General features: G+C 45.4%; 1 protein-coding gene and 2 long non-coding RNA genes across 4 annotated transcripts; all 3 read left to right on the top strand.

Moving 5' to 3' along the window:
- The first annotated feature begins 431 nt into the window (after positions 1–431).
- LOC132344796 (uncharacterized) lies at positions 432–1053 on the top strand. 2 transcript variants are annotated; one of them, XR_009493764.1, is made up of 2 exons: positions 432–503; positions 695–1053. It is a non-coding gene; the product is annotated as an uncharacterized lncRNA (long non-coding RNA). The 2 variants fall into 2 exon arrangements; XR_009493763.1 differs by having other exon boundaries at positions 432–508.
- Positions 1054–3918: 2865 nt separating this feature from the next.
- Positions 3919–8310, top strand: LOC112445773 (uncharacterized). The gene is made up of 3 exons (XR_009493762.1): positions 3919–4121; positions 4307–7761; positions 7947–8310. It is a non-coding gene; the product is annotated as an uncharacterized lncRNA (long non-coding RNA).
- A 2152-nt stretch (positions 8311–10462) lies between these two features.
- LOC112445774 (uncharacterized) lies at positions 10463–11954 on the top strand. Its single transcript, XM_024989242.2, has 2 exons — positions 10463–11405; positions 11591–11954. The coding sequence occupies exons 1-2, from the start codon at positions 11286–11288 to the stop codon at positions 11813–11815; spliced, it is 345 nt and encodes a 114-aa protein (XP_024845010.1). The 5' UTR covers positions 10463–11285; the 3' UTR covers positions 11816–11954.
- Positions 11955–12491: the final 537 nt, after the last annotated feature.

Here is a 12491-nt window from a genome sequence, read left to right as displayed (position 1 = left end):
GTATCTTTTTCAGATTTTTTTTCTTTATTTCCTTTACACTTTTACAGTCATAAATAGATAGAATAGACAAGGTTTGGAGGAGACACACTCTCCCTGCCATGTGACCCATCAGAGTTGACTTAGAGAGATGAGGCTGGCAGGGAGTTTGGAGGCCTCTTTAGGGGAATTACAAATGCCTCATTTCTCCCACCGAAACATCTTAATTTGCTCCCCATCCTCCGCTAGAGGTGTCAGGATGGGGCTTTGTGATGTCAAGGCCCACCCAGGGCCACCATTGGCTGGGCAGGAGACTTGCTGACCTCATAAAGCATGAGGGTGTGTCTCCTTGGGGAGGGGTATATATAGCGGTGCTCAGGGGCTCTGGAGCAGACCACTGGGAGGCCTCAAAATGACTAAGCAGACTGGGAAAGCCCCAAGGCTCCAGAGTAGTTAGGAAACACCTGCCTCCTGTTACCCGGGACAAAAGGATGAAGACCTCCTCTCAACTGAGGCCCCCAAAAAATGTCAAGTTCAGCTGAGGCCACCTAAACTCCTCTTCCCATTGACCCCACCCCATCAGACCCCCTGCCCTGGCCTTGCCTGGCACATAACCCTTCTCTGCCCACACCCCTTCTCCTGAAGCTGTCGTTCCTGTCCACCTTCACCCTCTTCCCCAAACCAATGCCATTCTCTACCCCTCTCTTGTTTTCTCCAGGTGGCCAGGGCAAGTGCGAGAGTGAATAATCACCTTCAGGCAAAGCTGACCAAGAAAACTTCTCAGAAACCACCCACCACAAGGAACCTTAGCAAAAACGGAGGCTCAAAGCTCTGTAGCCAGTGTTGCAAGGTGAATGAAGAGCTGAATCAGAACGGACCAGAGGAGGTCCCAGAGAGTGTGGAGATCCCTGTCATTCCAGCGGGACCAGTGGGCAGCCAGTGACTTGAAGGCATGGCTAGAGACCTCAGAATTCTTCGGGGGTCTTGCCGCTGAGTACTGGCCAACAGTACAGACGTGACTATTATACCAACTCCATACATTAAGAATGAAAATAAAATCAACCTGATGTGAAATTATGTTTGTCTCTGAGTTCTCTGAGAGTGGGGGCAGAGAGGGCAGGGCAGGGATAAATGTGTGAAGAGGGAGAGAGATGGGTCCTGTGGGGTTGGAGATGGGCCCAGAAGGTCCAGTTTGCCAGAAAGTAGGGGGGGAAGAACTGGTTCCAGACTCAGCTTCAAAGATACACTTCCCATGGGAGAAGAGGAAGAGGACTTGGTGTTTTTCTGCGTGCGTGCAGAGATGGAAACTGAGCCGGGGAGCCGTGTCATGTGTGCGGTGGCAGTGCCATTCGCTAAAAAGGCATAGAAGGAAGTTGCCCCATAAAAGGAATGGAATATTGACATTTGCAGCAACATGGAAGGTATACTATGAAGTAAAATAACTCAGACAGAGATAGACAAATACTGTATGATATCACTTATAGAATCCAAAAACACCACCAAGTAGAGAATATAACAAAAATGGAGGCTCACAAATACAGAGAACAATCTACTGGTTACCAGCGGGGAGGGGATGAGGGAAGGGCTATACAGAGGTGGGGGAGTGGGAGGCACACCGTGTTAGGTGTAAGATGAGCTCAAGGATGTATTGTACAACGTGGGGAAGAGTGCCAGTACTCTGTAATAACTATAAATGGAAAGCAAACGTTAACAGTTGTATAGTAAGAAAGAAAAGGAAACGAAGAGGGGGGAGGAAGGAGGGAAGAAAGGAAGGAAAGCATGGTGTTTTTGGACATCACAAAGCCAACATTGATTAGGCCATTTTTAGCAAAGGAATGTAGTTTATTTTTTTTAATTCATTTATTTTCATTGGAGGCTAATTACTTTACAATGCTGTAGTGGTTTTTGCCATACTTGACATGAATCCATCACGGGTGTACACGTCTTCCCCATCCTAAACCCCCCTCCCACCTCCCTCCCCATCCCATTCCTCTGGGTCATCCCAGTGCACCAGCCCCGAGCACCCTGTCTCATGCATCGAACCTGGACTGGCGATCTGATTCACTTACGATAATATACATGTTTAAAACCTATTCTCTCAGATCATCCCACCCTCGCCTCCTCCCACAGAGTCCAAAAGACCGTTCTGTACATCTGTGTCTCTTTAATGGTCGGGCATACAGGGTTATCATTACCATCTTTCTAAATTCCATATATATGCGTTAGTATTCTGTATTGGTGTTTTTCTTTCTGACTTATTTCACTCTGTATAATAGGCTCCAGTTTCATCCACCTCATTAGAACGGATTCAAGGGTGTTCTTTTTAATGGCTGAGTAATAGTCCATTGTGTATATGCACCAGTGCTTTCTTGTCCGTTTGCCTGCTGATGGACATCTAGGTTGCTTCCATGTCCTGCCTATTGGAAACAGTGCTGTGATGAACAAAGGGGTGCACGTTGTCTCTTTCAATTCTGGTTTCTTCAATGTGTTTGCCCAGCAGTGAGATTGCTGGGTCCTATGGCAGTTCCAGTTCCAGTTTTTTAAGGGATCTCCACACTGTTCTCCATAGTGGCTGTACTAGTTTGCATTCCCCACAACAGAGTAAGAGGGTTCCCTTTTCTCAAGCATTTATTGCCTGTAGATGTTTGGATAGCAGCCATCCTGACCGGCGTGAGATGGTACCTCATTGTGGTTTTGATTTGCATTTCTCTGATAATGAGTGATGTTCACCATCTTTTCATGTGTTTGTTATCCATCTGTATGTCTTCTTTGGACCAAAGGCCTTTAGAATGGAGCAATGGGCTCCCACAGGTGGAGCAGGGGCAGTAGCCCACCTCCCACCTCCCGTGCAGGCAATACTGGGGGGCATTGCCCACGAAGACTTTTATTACAAGAATAAACCCAAGTAAACGCTGGTTCTGTTTTGATTACCATCTCCATACTCCAGTATTCTAAAATAATGTCAGTAATTAAATACTTTTCCTCTGCAAAACCAAATTGTGTTGGTTTAAGTTTGAAAAGTTGGTTGTCATATATGTCAGGTTTTAATATTTTACATATTATTCACAAGGTATAAAGTTTTAGTGTACATATATATAAATGCACACAAGTGTGTGCATGTGTATGCATATATAAATTCATACGGCCACAGTCTTAGTACTTATCTTTAACAATTCATTGTCTTCTATGAGGGAGTTCATTAAGAGAAGACCCTGTTCAACAATTGTCACCAACACAGGCTGCCATGGTTACCACTGCTCCCTTCCCCAGAGCATCCTTAATGGTTTGCAAGGCCTTGAGATCACTTCCTGCACAGCCTGCAGTCCCCGAGGGAATGTACTAATACGCACCCCACATTCAAACAGTTGATTCTAAATACACAGTGATACCACAAAAATTGTCAAGGTAATGCACACGATGCGCTTTTATTTAGGTCTAAATCAGTGAAACAAAGTATTCACTGCAAGGTACAAACTTTTTTTAGCTTGCAAAGAACAAAATCGTCTTATATTTGAACACAAAGTATCTTGCAGAATTTGAAAAATAGGTTTTAAATGAAATTCATACTTAATTGTCAGTTATTTTGAGACTATGGAACAAAGAAAATAAACTTATGTTCACTGGGGCTGCTTAAGCTGTATCTTTTTCAGATTTTTTTTTTTTAATTTCCTTTACACTTTTACAGTCATAAATAGATAGAATAGACAAGGTTTGGAGGAGACACACTCTCCCTGCCATGTGACCCATCAGAGTTGACTTAGAGAGATGAGGCTGGCAGGGAGTTTGGAGGCCTCTTTAGGGGAATTACAAATGCCTCATTTCTCCAACCGAAACATCTGAATTGCTCCCCATCCCCCGCTAGAGGTGTCAGGATGGGGCTTTGTGATGTCAAGGCCCACCCAGGGCCACCATTGGCTGGGCAGGAGACTTGCTGACCTCATAAAGCATGAGGGTGTGTCTCCCTGGGGAGGGGTATATATAGCGGTGCTCAGGGGCTCTGGAGCAGACCACTGGGAGGCCTCAAAATGACTAAGCGGACTGGGAAGCCCCAAGGCTCCAGAGTAGTTAGGAAACACCTGCCTCCTGTTACCCGGGACAAAAGGATGAAGACCTCCTCTCAACTGAGGCCCCCAAAAAATGTCAAGGTCAGCTGAGGCCACCCAAACTCCTCTTCCCATTGACCCCACCCCATAAGACCCCCTGCCCTGGCCTTGCCTGGCACATAACCCTTCTCTGCCCACACCCCTTCTCCTGAAGCTGTCGTTCCTGTCCACCTTCACCCTCTTCCCCAAACCAATGCCATTCTCTACCCCTCTCTTGTTTTCTCCAGGTGGCCCCGGCAAGTGCGAGAGTGAATAATCACCTTCGGGCAAAGCTGACCAAGAAAACTTCTCAGAAACCACCCACCACAAGGAACCTTAGAAAAAACGGAGGCTCAAAGCTCTGTAGCCAGTGTTGCAAGGTGAATGAAGAGCTGAATCAGAACGGACCAGAGGAGGTCCCAGAGAGTGTGGAGATCCCTGTCATTCCAGCGGGACCGGTGGGCAGCCAGTGACTTGAAGGCATGGCTCGAGACCTCAGAATTCTTCGGGGGTCTTGCCGCTGAGTACTGGCCAACAGTACAGACGTGACTATTATACCAACTCCATACATTAAGAATGAAAAGAAAATAAAATCAACCTGATGTGAAATTATGTTTGTCTCTGAGTTCTCTGAGAGTGCGGGCAGAGAGGGCAGGGCAGGGACAAATGTGTGAAGAGGGAGAGAGATGGGTCCTGTGGGGTTGGAGATGGGCCCAGAAGGTCCAGTTTGCCAGAAAGTAGGGGGGGAAAGAACTGGTTCCAGACTCAGCTTCAAAGATACACTTCCCATGGGAGAAGAGGAAGAGGACTTGGTGTTTTTCTGCGTGCGTGCAGAGATGGAAACTGAGCCGGGGAGCCATGTCATGCGTGCGGTGGCAGTGCCATTTGCTAAAAAGGCATAGAAGGAAGTTGCCCCATAAAAGGAATGGAATATTGACATTTGCAGCAACATGGAAGGTATACTATGAAGTAAAATAACTCAGACAGAGATAGACAAATACTGTATGATATCACTTATAGAATCTAAAAACACCACCAAGTAGAGAATATAACAAAAATGGAGGCTCACAAATACAGAGAACAATCTACTGGTTACCAGCGGGGAGGGGATGAGGGAAGGGCTATACAGAGGTGGGGGAGTGGGAGGCACACCGTGTTAGGTGTAAGATGAGCTCAAGGATGTATTGTACAACGTGGGGAAGAGTGCCAGTACTCTGTATTAACTATAAATGGAAAGCAAACGTTAACAGTTGTATAATAAGAAAGAAAAGGAAAGGAAGAGGGGGGAGGAAGGAGGGAAGAAAGGAAGGAAAGCATGGTGTTTTTGGACATCACAAAGCCAACATTGATTAGGCCATTTTTAGCAAAGGAATGTAGTTTATTTTTTTTAATGCATTTATTTTCATTGGAGGCTAATTACTTTACAATGCTGTAGTGGTTTTTGCCATACTTGACATGAATCCATCACGGGTGTACACGTCTTCCCCATCCTAAACCCCCCTCCCACCTCCCTCCCCATCCCATTCCTCTGGGTCATCCCAGTGCACCAGCCCCGAGCACCCTGTCTCATGCATCGAACCTGGACTGGCGATCTGATTCACTTACGATAATATACATGTTTAAAACCTATTCTCTCAGACCATCCCACCCTCGCCTTCTCCCACAGAGTCCAAAAGACTGTTCTGTACATCTGTGTCTCTTTAATGGTCTCGCATACAGGGTTATCATTACCATCTTTCTAAATTCCATATATATGCGTTAGTATTCTGTATTGGTGTTTTTCTTTCTGACTTATTTCACTCTGTATAATAGGCTCCAGTTTCATCCACCTCATTAGAACGGATTCAAGTGTATTCTTTTGAATGGCTGAGTAATATTCCATTGTGTATATGCACCAGTGCTTTCTTGTCCGTTCGCCTGCTGATGGACATCTAGGTTGCTTCCATGTCCTGCCTATTGGAAACAGTGCTGTGATGAACAAAGGGGTACACGCGGTCTCTTTCAATTCTGGTTTCTTCGATGTGTATGCCCAGCAGTGAGATTGCTGGGTCCTATGGCAGTTCCAGTTCCAGTTTTTTAAGGAATCTCCACACTGTTCTCCATAGTGGCTGTACTAGTTTGCATTCCCCACAACAGAGTAAGAGGGTTCCCTTTTCTCAAGCATTTATTGCTTGTAGATGTTTGGATAGCAGCCATCCTGACCGGCGTGAGATGGTACCTCATTGTGGTTTTGATTTGCATTTCTCTGATAATGAGTGATGTTCAGCATCTTTTCATGTGTTTGTTATCCATCTGTATGTCTTCTTTGGACCAAAGGCCTTTAGAATGGAGCCATGGGCTCCCACAGGTGGAGCAGGGGGAGTAGCCCACCTCCCGTGCAGGCAATACTGGGGGGCATTGCCCACGAAGACTTTTATTACAAGAATAAACCCAAGTAAACGCTGGTTCTGTTTTGATTACCATCTCCATACTCCAGTATTCTAAAATAATGTCAGTAATGACATACGTTTCCTCTGCAAAACCAAATTGTGTTGGTTTAAGTTTGAAAAGTTGGTTGTCATATATGTCAGGTTTTAATATTTTACATATTATTCACAAGGTATAAAGTTTTAGTGTACATATATATAAACGCACACAAGTGTGTGCATGTGTATGTATATATAAATAAATATATATATATATATATATGTATAAATTCACACGGCCACAGTCTTAGTACTTATCTTTAACAATTCATTGTCTTCTATGAGGGAGTTCATTAGGAGAAGACCCTGTTCAACAATTGTCACCAACACAGGCTGCCATGGTTACCACTGCTCCCTTCCCCAGAGCATCCTTAATGGTTTGCAAGGCCTTGAGATCACTTCCTGCACAGCCTGCAGTCCCCGAGGGAATGTACTAATACGCACCCCACATTCAAACAGTTGATTCTAAATACAGGGTGATACCACAAAAATTGTCAAGGTAATGCACACGATGCACTTTTATTTAGGTCTAAATCAGTGAAACAAAGTATTCACTGCAAGGTACAAACTTTTTTTAGCTTGCAAAGAATAAAATCGTCTTATATTTGAACACAAAGTATCTTGCAGAATTTGAAAAATAGGTTTTAAATGAAATTCATACTTAATTGTCAGTTATTTTGAGACTATGGAACAAAGAAAATAAACTTATGTTCACTGGGGCTGCTTAAGCTGTATCTTTTTCAGATTTTTTTTTTTAATTTCCTTTACACTTTTACAGTCATAAATAGATAGAATAGACAAGGTTTGGAGGAGACACACTCTCCCTGCCATGTGACCCATCAGAGTTGACTTAGAGAGATGAGGCTGGCAGGGAGTTTGGAGGCCTCTTTAGGGGAATTACAAATGCCTCATTTCTCCAACCGAAACATCTGAATTGCTCCCCATCCCCCGCTAGAGGTGTCAGGATGGGGCTTTGTGATGTCAAGGCCCACCCAGGGCCACCATTGGCTGGGCAGGAGACTTGCTGACCTCATAAAGCATGAGGGTGTGTCTCCCTGGGGAGGGGTATATATAGCGGTGCTCAGGGGCTCTGGAGCAGACCACTGGGAGGCCTCAAAATGACTAAGCGGACTGGGAAGCCCCAAGGCTCCAGAGTAGTTAGGAAACACCTGCCTCCTGTTACCCGGGACAAAAGGATGAAGACCTCCTCTCAACTGAGGCCCCCAAAAAATGTCAAGGTCAGCTGAGGCCACCCAAACTCCTCTTCCCATTGACCCCACCCCATAAGACCCCCTGCCCTGGCCTTGCCTGGCACATAACCCTTCTCTGCCCACACCCCTTCTCCTGAAGCTGTCGTTCCTGTCCACCTTCACCCTCTTCCCCAAACCAATGCCATTCTCTACCCCTCTCTTGTTTTCTCCAGGTGGCCAGGGCAAGTGCGAGAGTGAATAATCACCTTCGGGCAAAGCTGACCAAGAAAACTTCTCAGAAACCACCCACCACAAGGAACCTTAGAAAAAACGGAGGCTCAAAGCTCTGTAGCCAGTGTTGCAAGGTGAATGAAGAGCTGAATCAGAACGGACCAGAGGAGGTCCCAGAGAGTGTGGAGATCCCTGTCATTCCAGCGGGACCGGTGGGCAGCCAGTGACTTGAAGGCATGGCTCGAGACCTCAGAATTCTTCGGGGGTCTTGCCGCTGAGTACTGGCCAACAGTACAGACGTGACTATTATACCAACTCCATACATTAAGAATGAAAAGAAAATAAAATCAACCTGATGTGAAATTATGTTTGTCTCTGAGTTCTCTGAGAGTGCGGGCAGAGAGGGCAGGGCAGGGACAAATGTGTGAAGAGGGAGAGAGATGGGTCCTGTGGGGTTGGAGATGGGCCCAGAAGGTCCAGTTTGCCAGAAAGTAGGGGGGGAAAGAACTGGTTCCAGACTCAGCTTCAAAGATACACTTCCCATGGGAGAAGAGGAAGAGGACTTGGTGTTTTTCTGCGTGCGTGCAGAGATGGAAACTGAGCCGGGGAGCCATGTCATGCGTGCGGTGGCAGTGCCATTTGCTAAAAAGGCATAGAAGGAAGTTGCCCCATAAAAGGAATGGAATATTGACATTTGCAGCAACATGGAAGGTATACTATGAAGTAAAATAACTCAGACAGAGATAGACAAATACTGTATGATATCACTTATAGAATCTAAAAACACCACCAAGTAGAGAATATAACAAAAATGGAGGCTCACAAATACAGAGAACAATCTACTGGTTACCAGCGGGGAGGGGATGAGGGAAGGGCTATACAGAGGTGGGGGAGTGGGAGGCACACCGTGTTAGGTGTAAGATGAGCTCAAGGATGTATTGTACAACGTGGGGAAGAGTGCCAGTACTCTGTATTAACTATAAATGGAAAGCAAACGTTAACAGTTGTATAATAAGAAAGAAAAGGAAAGGAAGAGGGGGGAGGAAGGAGGGAAGAAAGGAAGGAAAGCATGGTGTTTTTGGACATCACAAAGCCAACATTGATTAGGCCATTTTTAGCAAAGGAATGTAGTTTATTTTTTTTAATGCATTTATTTTCATTGGAGGCTAATTACTTTACAATGCTGTAGTGGTTTTTGCCATACTTGACATGAATCCATCACGGGTGTACACGTCTTCCCCATCCTAAACCCCCCTCCCACCTCCCTCCCCATCCCATTCCTCTGGGTCATCCCAGTGCACCAGCCCCGAGCACCCTGTCTCATGCATCGAACCTGGACTGGCGATCTGATTCACTTACGATAATATACATGTTTAAAACCTATTCTCTCAGACCATCCCACCCTCGCCTTCTCCCACAGAGTCCAAAAGACTGTTCTGTACATCTGTGTCTCTTTAATGGTCTCGCATACAGGGTTATCATTACCATCTTTCTAAATTCCATATATATGCGTTAGTATTCTGTATTGGTGTTTTTCTTTCTGACTTATTTCACTCTGTATAATAGGCTCCAGTTTCATCCACCTCATTAGAACGGATTCAAGTGTATTCTTTTGAATGGCTGAGTAATATTCCATTGTGTATATGCACCAGTGCTTTCTTGTCCGTTCGCCTGCTGATGGACATCTAGGTTGCTTCCATGTCCTGCCTATTGGAAACAGTGCTGTGATGAACAAAGGGGTACACGCGGTCTCTTTCAATTCTGGTTTCTTCGATGTGTATGCCCAGCAGTGAGATTGCTGGGTCCTATGGCAGTTCCAGTTCCAGTTTTTTAAGGAATCTCCACACTGTTCTCCATAGTGGCTGTACTAGTTTGCATTCCCCACAACAGAGTAAGAGGGTTCCCTTTTCTCAAGCATTTATTGCTTGTAGATGTTTGGATAGCAGCCATCCTGACCGGCGTGAGATGGTACCTCATTGTGGTTTTGATTTGCATTTCTCTGATAATGAGTGATGTTCAGCATCTTTTCATGTGTTTGTTATCCATCTGTATGTCTTCTTTGGACCAAAGGCCTTTAGAATGGAGCCATGGGCTCCCGCAGGTGGAGCAGGGGGAGTAGCCCACCTCCCGTGCAGGCAATACTGGGGGGCATTGCCCACGAAGACTTTTATTACAAGAATAAACCCAAGTAAACGCTGGTTCTGTTTTGATTACCATCTCCATACTCCAGTATTCTAAAATAATGTCAGTAATGACATACGTTTCCTCTGCAAAACCAAATTGTGTTGGTTTAAGTTTGAAAAGTTGGTTGTCATATATGTCAGGTTTTAATATTTTACATATTATTCACAAGGTATAAAGTTTTAGTGTACATATATATAAACGCACACAAGTGTGTGCATGTGTATGTATATATAAATAAATATATATATATATATATATATATGTATAAATTCACACGGCCACAGTCTTAGTACTTATCTTTAACAATTCATTGTCTTCTATGAGGGAGTTCATTAGGAGAAGACCCTGTTCAACAATTGTCACCAACACAGGCTGCCATGGTTACCACTGCTCCCTTCCCCAGAGCATCCTTAATGGTTTGCAAGGCCTTGAGATCACTTCCTGCACAGCCTGCAGTCCCCGAGGGAGTGTACTAATACGCACCCCACATTCAAACAGTTGATTCTAAATACAGGGTGATACCACAAAAATTGTCAAGGTAATGCACACGATGCACTTTTATTTAGGTCTAAATCAGTGAAACAAAGTATTCACTGCAAGGTACAAACTTTTTTTAGCTTGCAAAGAACAAAATCGTCTTATATTTGAACACAAAGTATCTTGCAGAATTTGAAAAATAGGTTTTAAATGAAATTCATACTTAATTGTCAGTTATTTTGAGACTATGGAACAAAGAAAATAAACTTATGTTCACTGGGGCTGCTTAAGCTGTATCTTTTTCAGATTTTTTTTTTTAATTTCCTTTACACTTTTACAGTCATAAATAGATAGAATAGACAAGGTTTGGAGGAGACACACTCTCCCTGCCATGTGACCCATCAGAGTTGACTTAGAGAGATGAGGCTGGCAGGGAGTTTGGAGGCCTCTTTAGGGGAATTACAAATGCCTCATTTCTCCAACCGAAACATCTGAATTGCTCCCCATCCCCCGCTAGAGGTGTCAGGATGGGGCTTTGTGATGTCAAGGCCCACCCAGGGCCACCATTGGCTGGGCAGGAGACTTGCTGACCTCATAAAGCATGAGGGTGTGTCTCCCTGGGGAGGGGTATATATAGCGGTGCTCAGGGGCTCTGGAGCAGACCACTGGGAGGCCTCAAAATGACTAAGCGGACTGGGAAGCCCCAAGGCTCCAGAGTAGTTAGGAAACACCTGCCTCCTGTTACCCGGGACAAAAGGATGAAGACCTCCTCTCAACTGAGGCCCCCAAAAAATGTCAAGGTCAGCTGAGGCCACCCAAACTCCTCTTCCCATTGACCCCACCCCATAAGACCCCCTGCCCTGGCCTTGCCTGGCACATAACCCTTCTCTGCCCACACCCCTTCTCCTGAAGCTGTCGTTCCTGTCCACCTTCACCCTCTTCCCCAAACCAATGCCATTCTCTACCCCTCTCTTGTTTTCTCCAGGTGGCCAGGGCAAGTGCGAGAGTGAATAATCACCTTCGGGCAAAGCTGACCAAGAAAACTTCTCAGAAACCACCCACCACAAGGAACCTTAGAAAAAACGGAGGCTCAAAGCTCTGTAGCCAGTGTTGCAAGGTGAATGAAGAGCTGAATCAGAACGGACCAGAGGAGGTCCCAGAGAGTGTGGAGATCCCTGTCATTCCAGCGGGACCGGTGGGCAGCCAGTGACTTGAAGGCATGGCTCGAGACCTCAGAATTCTTCGGGGGTCTTGCCGCTGAGTACTGGCCAACAGTACAGACGTGACTATTATACCAACTCCATACATTAAGAATGAAAAGAAAATAAAATCAACCTGATGTGAAATTATGTTTGTCTCTGAGTTCTCTGAGAGTGCGGGCAGAGAGGGCAGGGCAGGGACAAATGTGTGAAGAGGGAGAGAGATGGGTCCTGTGGGGTTGGAGATGGGCCCAGAAGGTCCAGTTTGCCAGAAAGTAGGGGGGGAAAGAACTGGTTCCAGACTCAGCTTCAAAGATACACTTCCCATGGGAGAAGAGGAAGAGGACTTGGTGTTTTTCTGCGTGCGTGCAGAGATGGAAACTGAGCCGGGGAGCCATGTCATGCGTGCGGTGGCAGTGCCATTTGCTAAAAAGGCATAGAAGGAAGTTGCCCCATAAAAGGAATGGAATATTGACATTTGCAGCAACATGGAAGGTATACTATGAAGTAAAATAACTCAGACAGAGATAGACAAATACTGTATGATATCACTTATAGAATCTAAAAACACCACCAAGTAGAGAATATAACAAAAATGGAGGCTCACAAATACAGAGAACAATCTACTGGTTACAGCGGGGAGGGATGAGGGAAGGGCTATACAGAGGTGGGGGAGTGGGAGGCACA

The sequence above is a fragment of the Bos taurus genome, unplaced genomic scaffold, assembly GCF_002263795.3.
Source record: "Bos taurus isolate L1 Dominette 01449 registration number 42190680 breed Hereford unplaced genomic scaffold, ARS-UCD2.0 Leftover_ScbfJmS_855, whole genome shotgun sequence".
NCBI classification, from domain to species: domain Eukaryota; kingdom Metazoa; phylum Chordata; class Mammalia; order Artiodactyla; family Bovidae; genus Bos; species Bos taurus.
The sequence above is the reverse complement of the archived record's forward strand: the minus strand, read 5'-3'. Positions and strand labels throughout refer to the sequence as shown.

Excerpts from the sequence above, each read along its gene's own strand:
- LOC112445774 (XM_024989242.2), top strand. The coding sequence starts at position 11,286 with ATGACTAAGCGGACTGGGAAGCCCCAAGGCTCCAGAGTAGTTAGGAAA. Across the intron at positions 11,406-11,590 it reads GGCCCCCAAAAAATGTCAAG|GTGGCCAGGGCAAGTGCGAG; the intron begins GTCAGCTGAGGC and ends TGTTTTCTCCAG.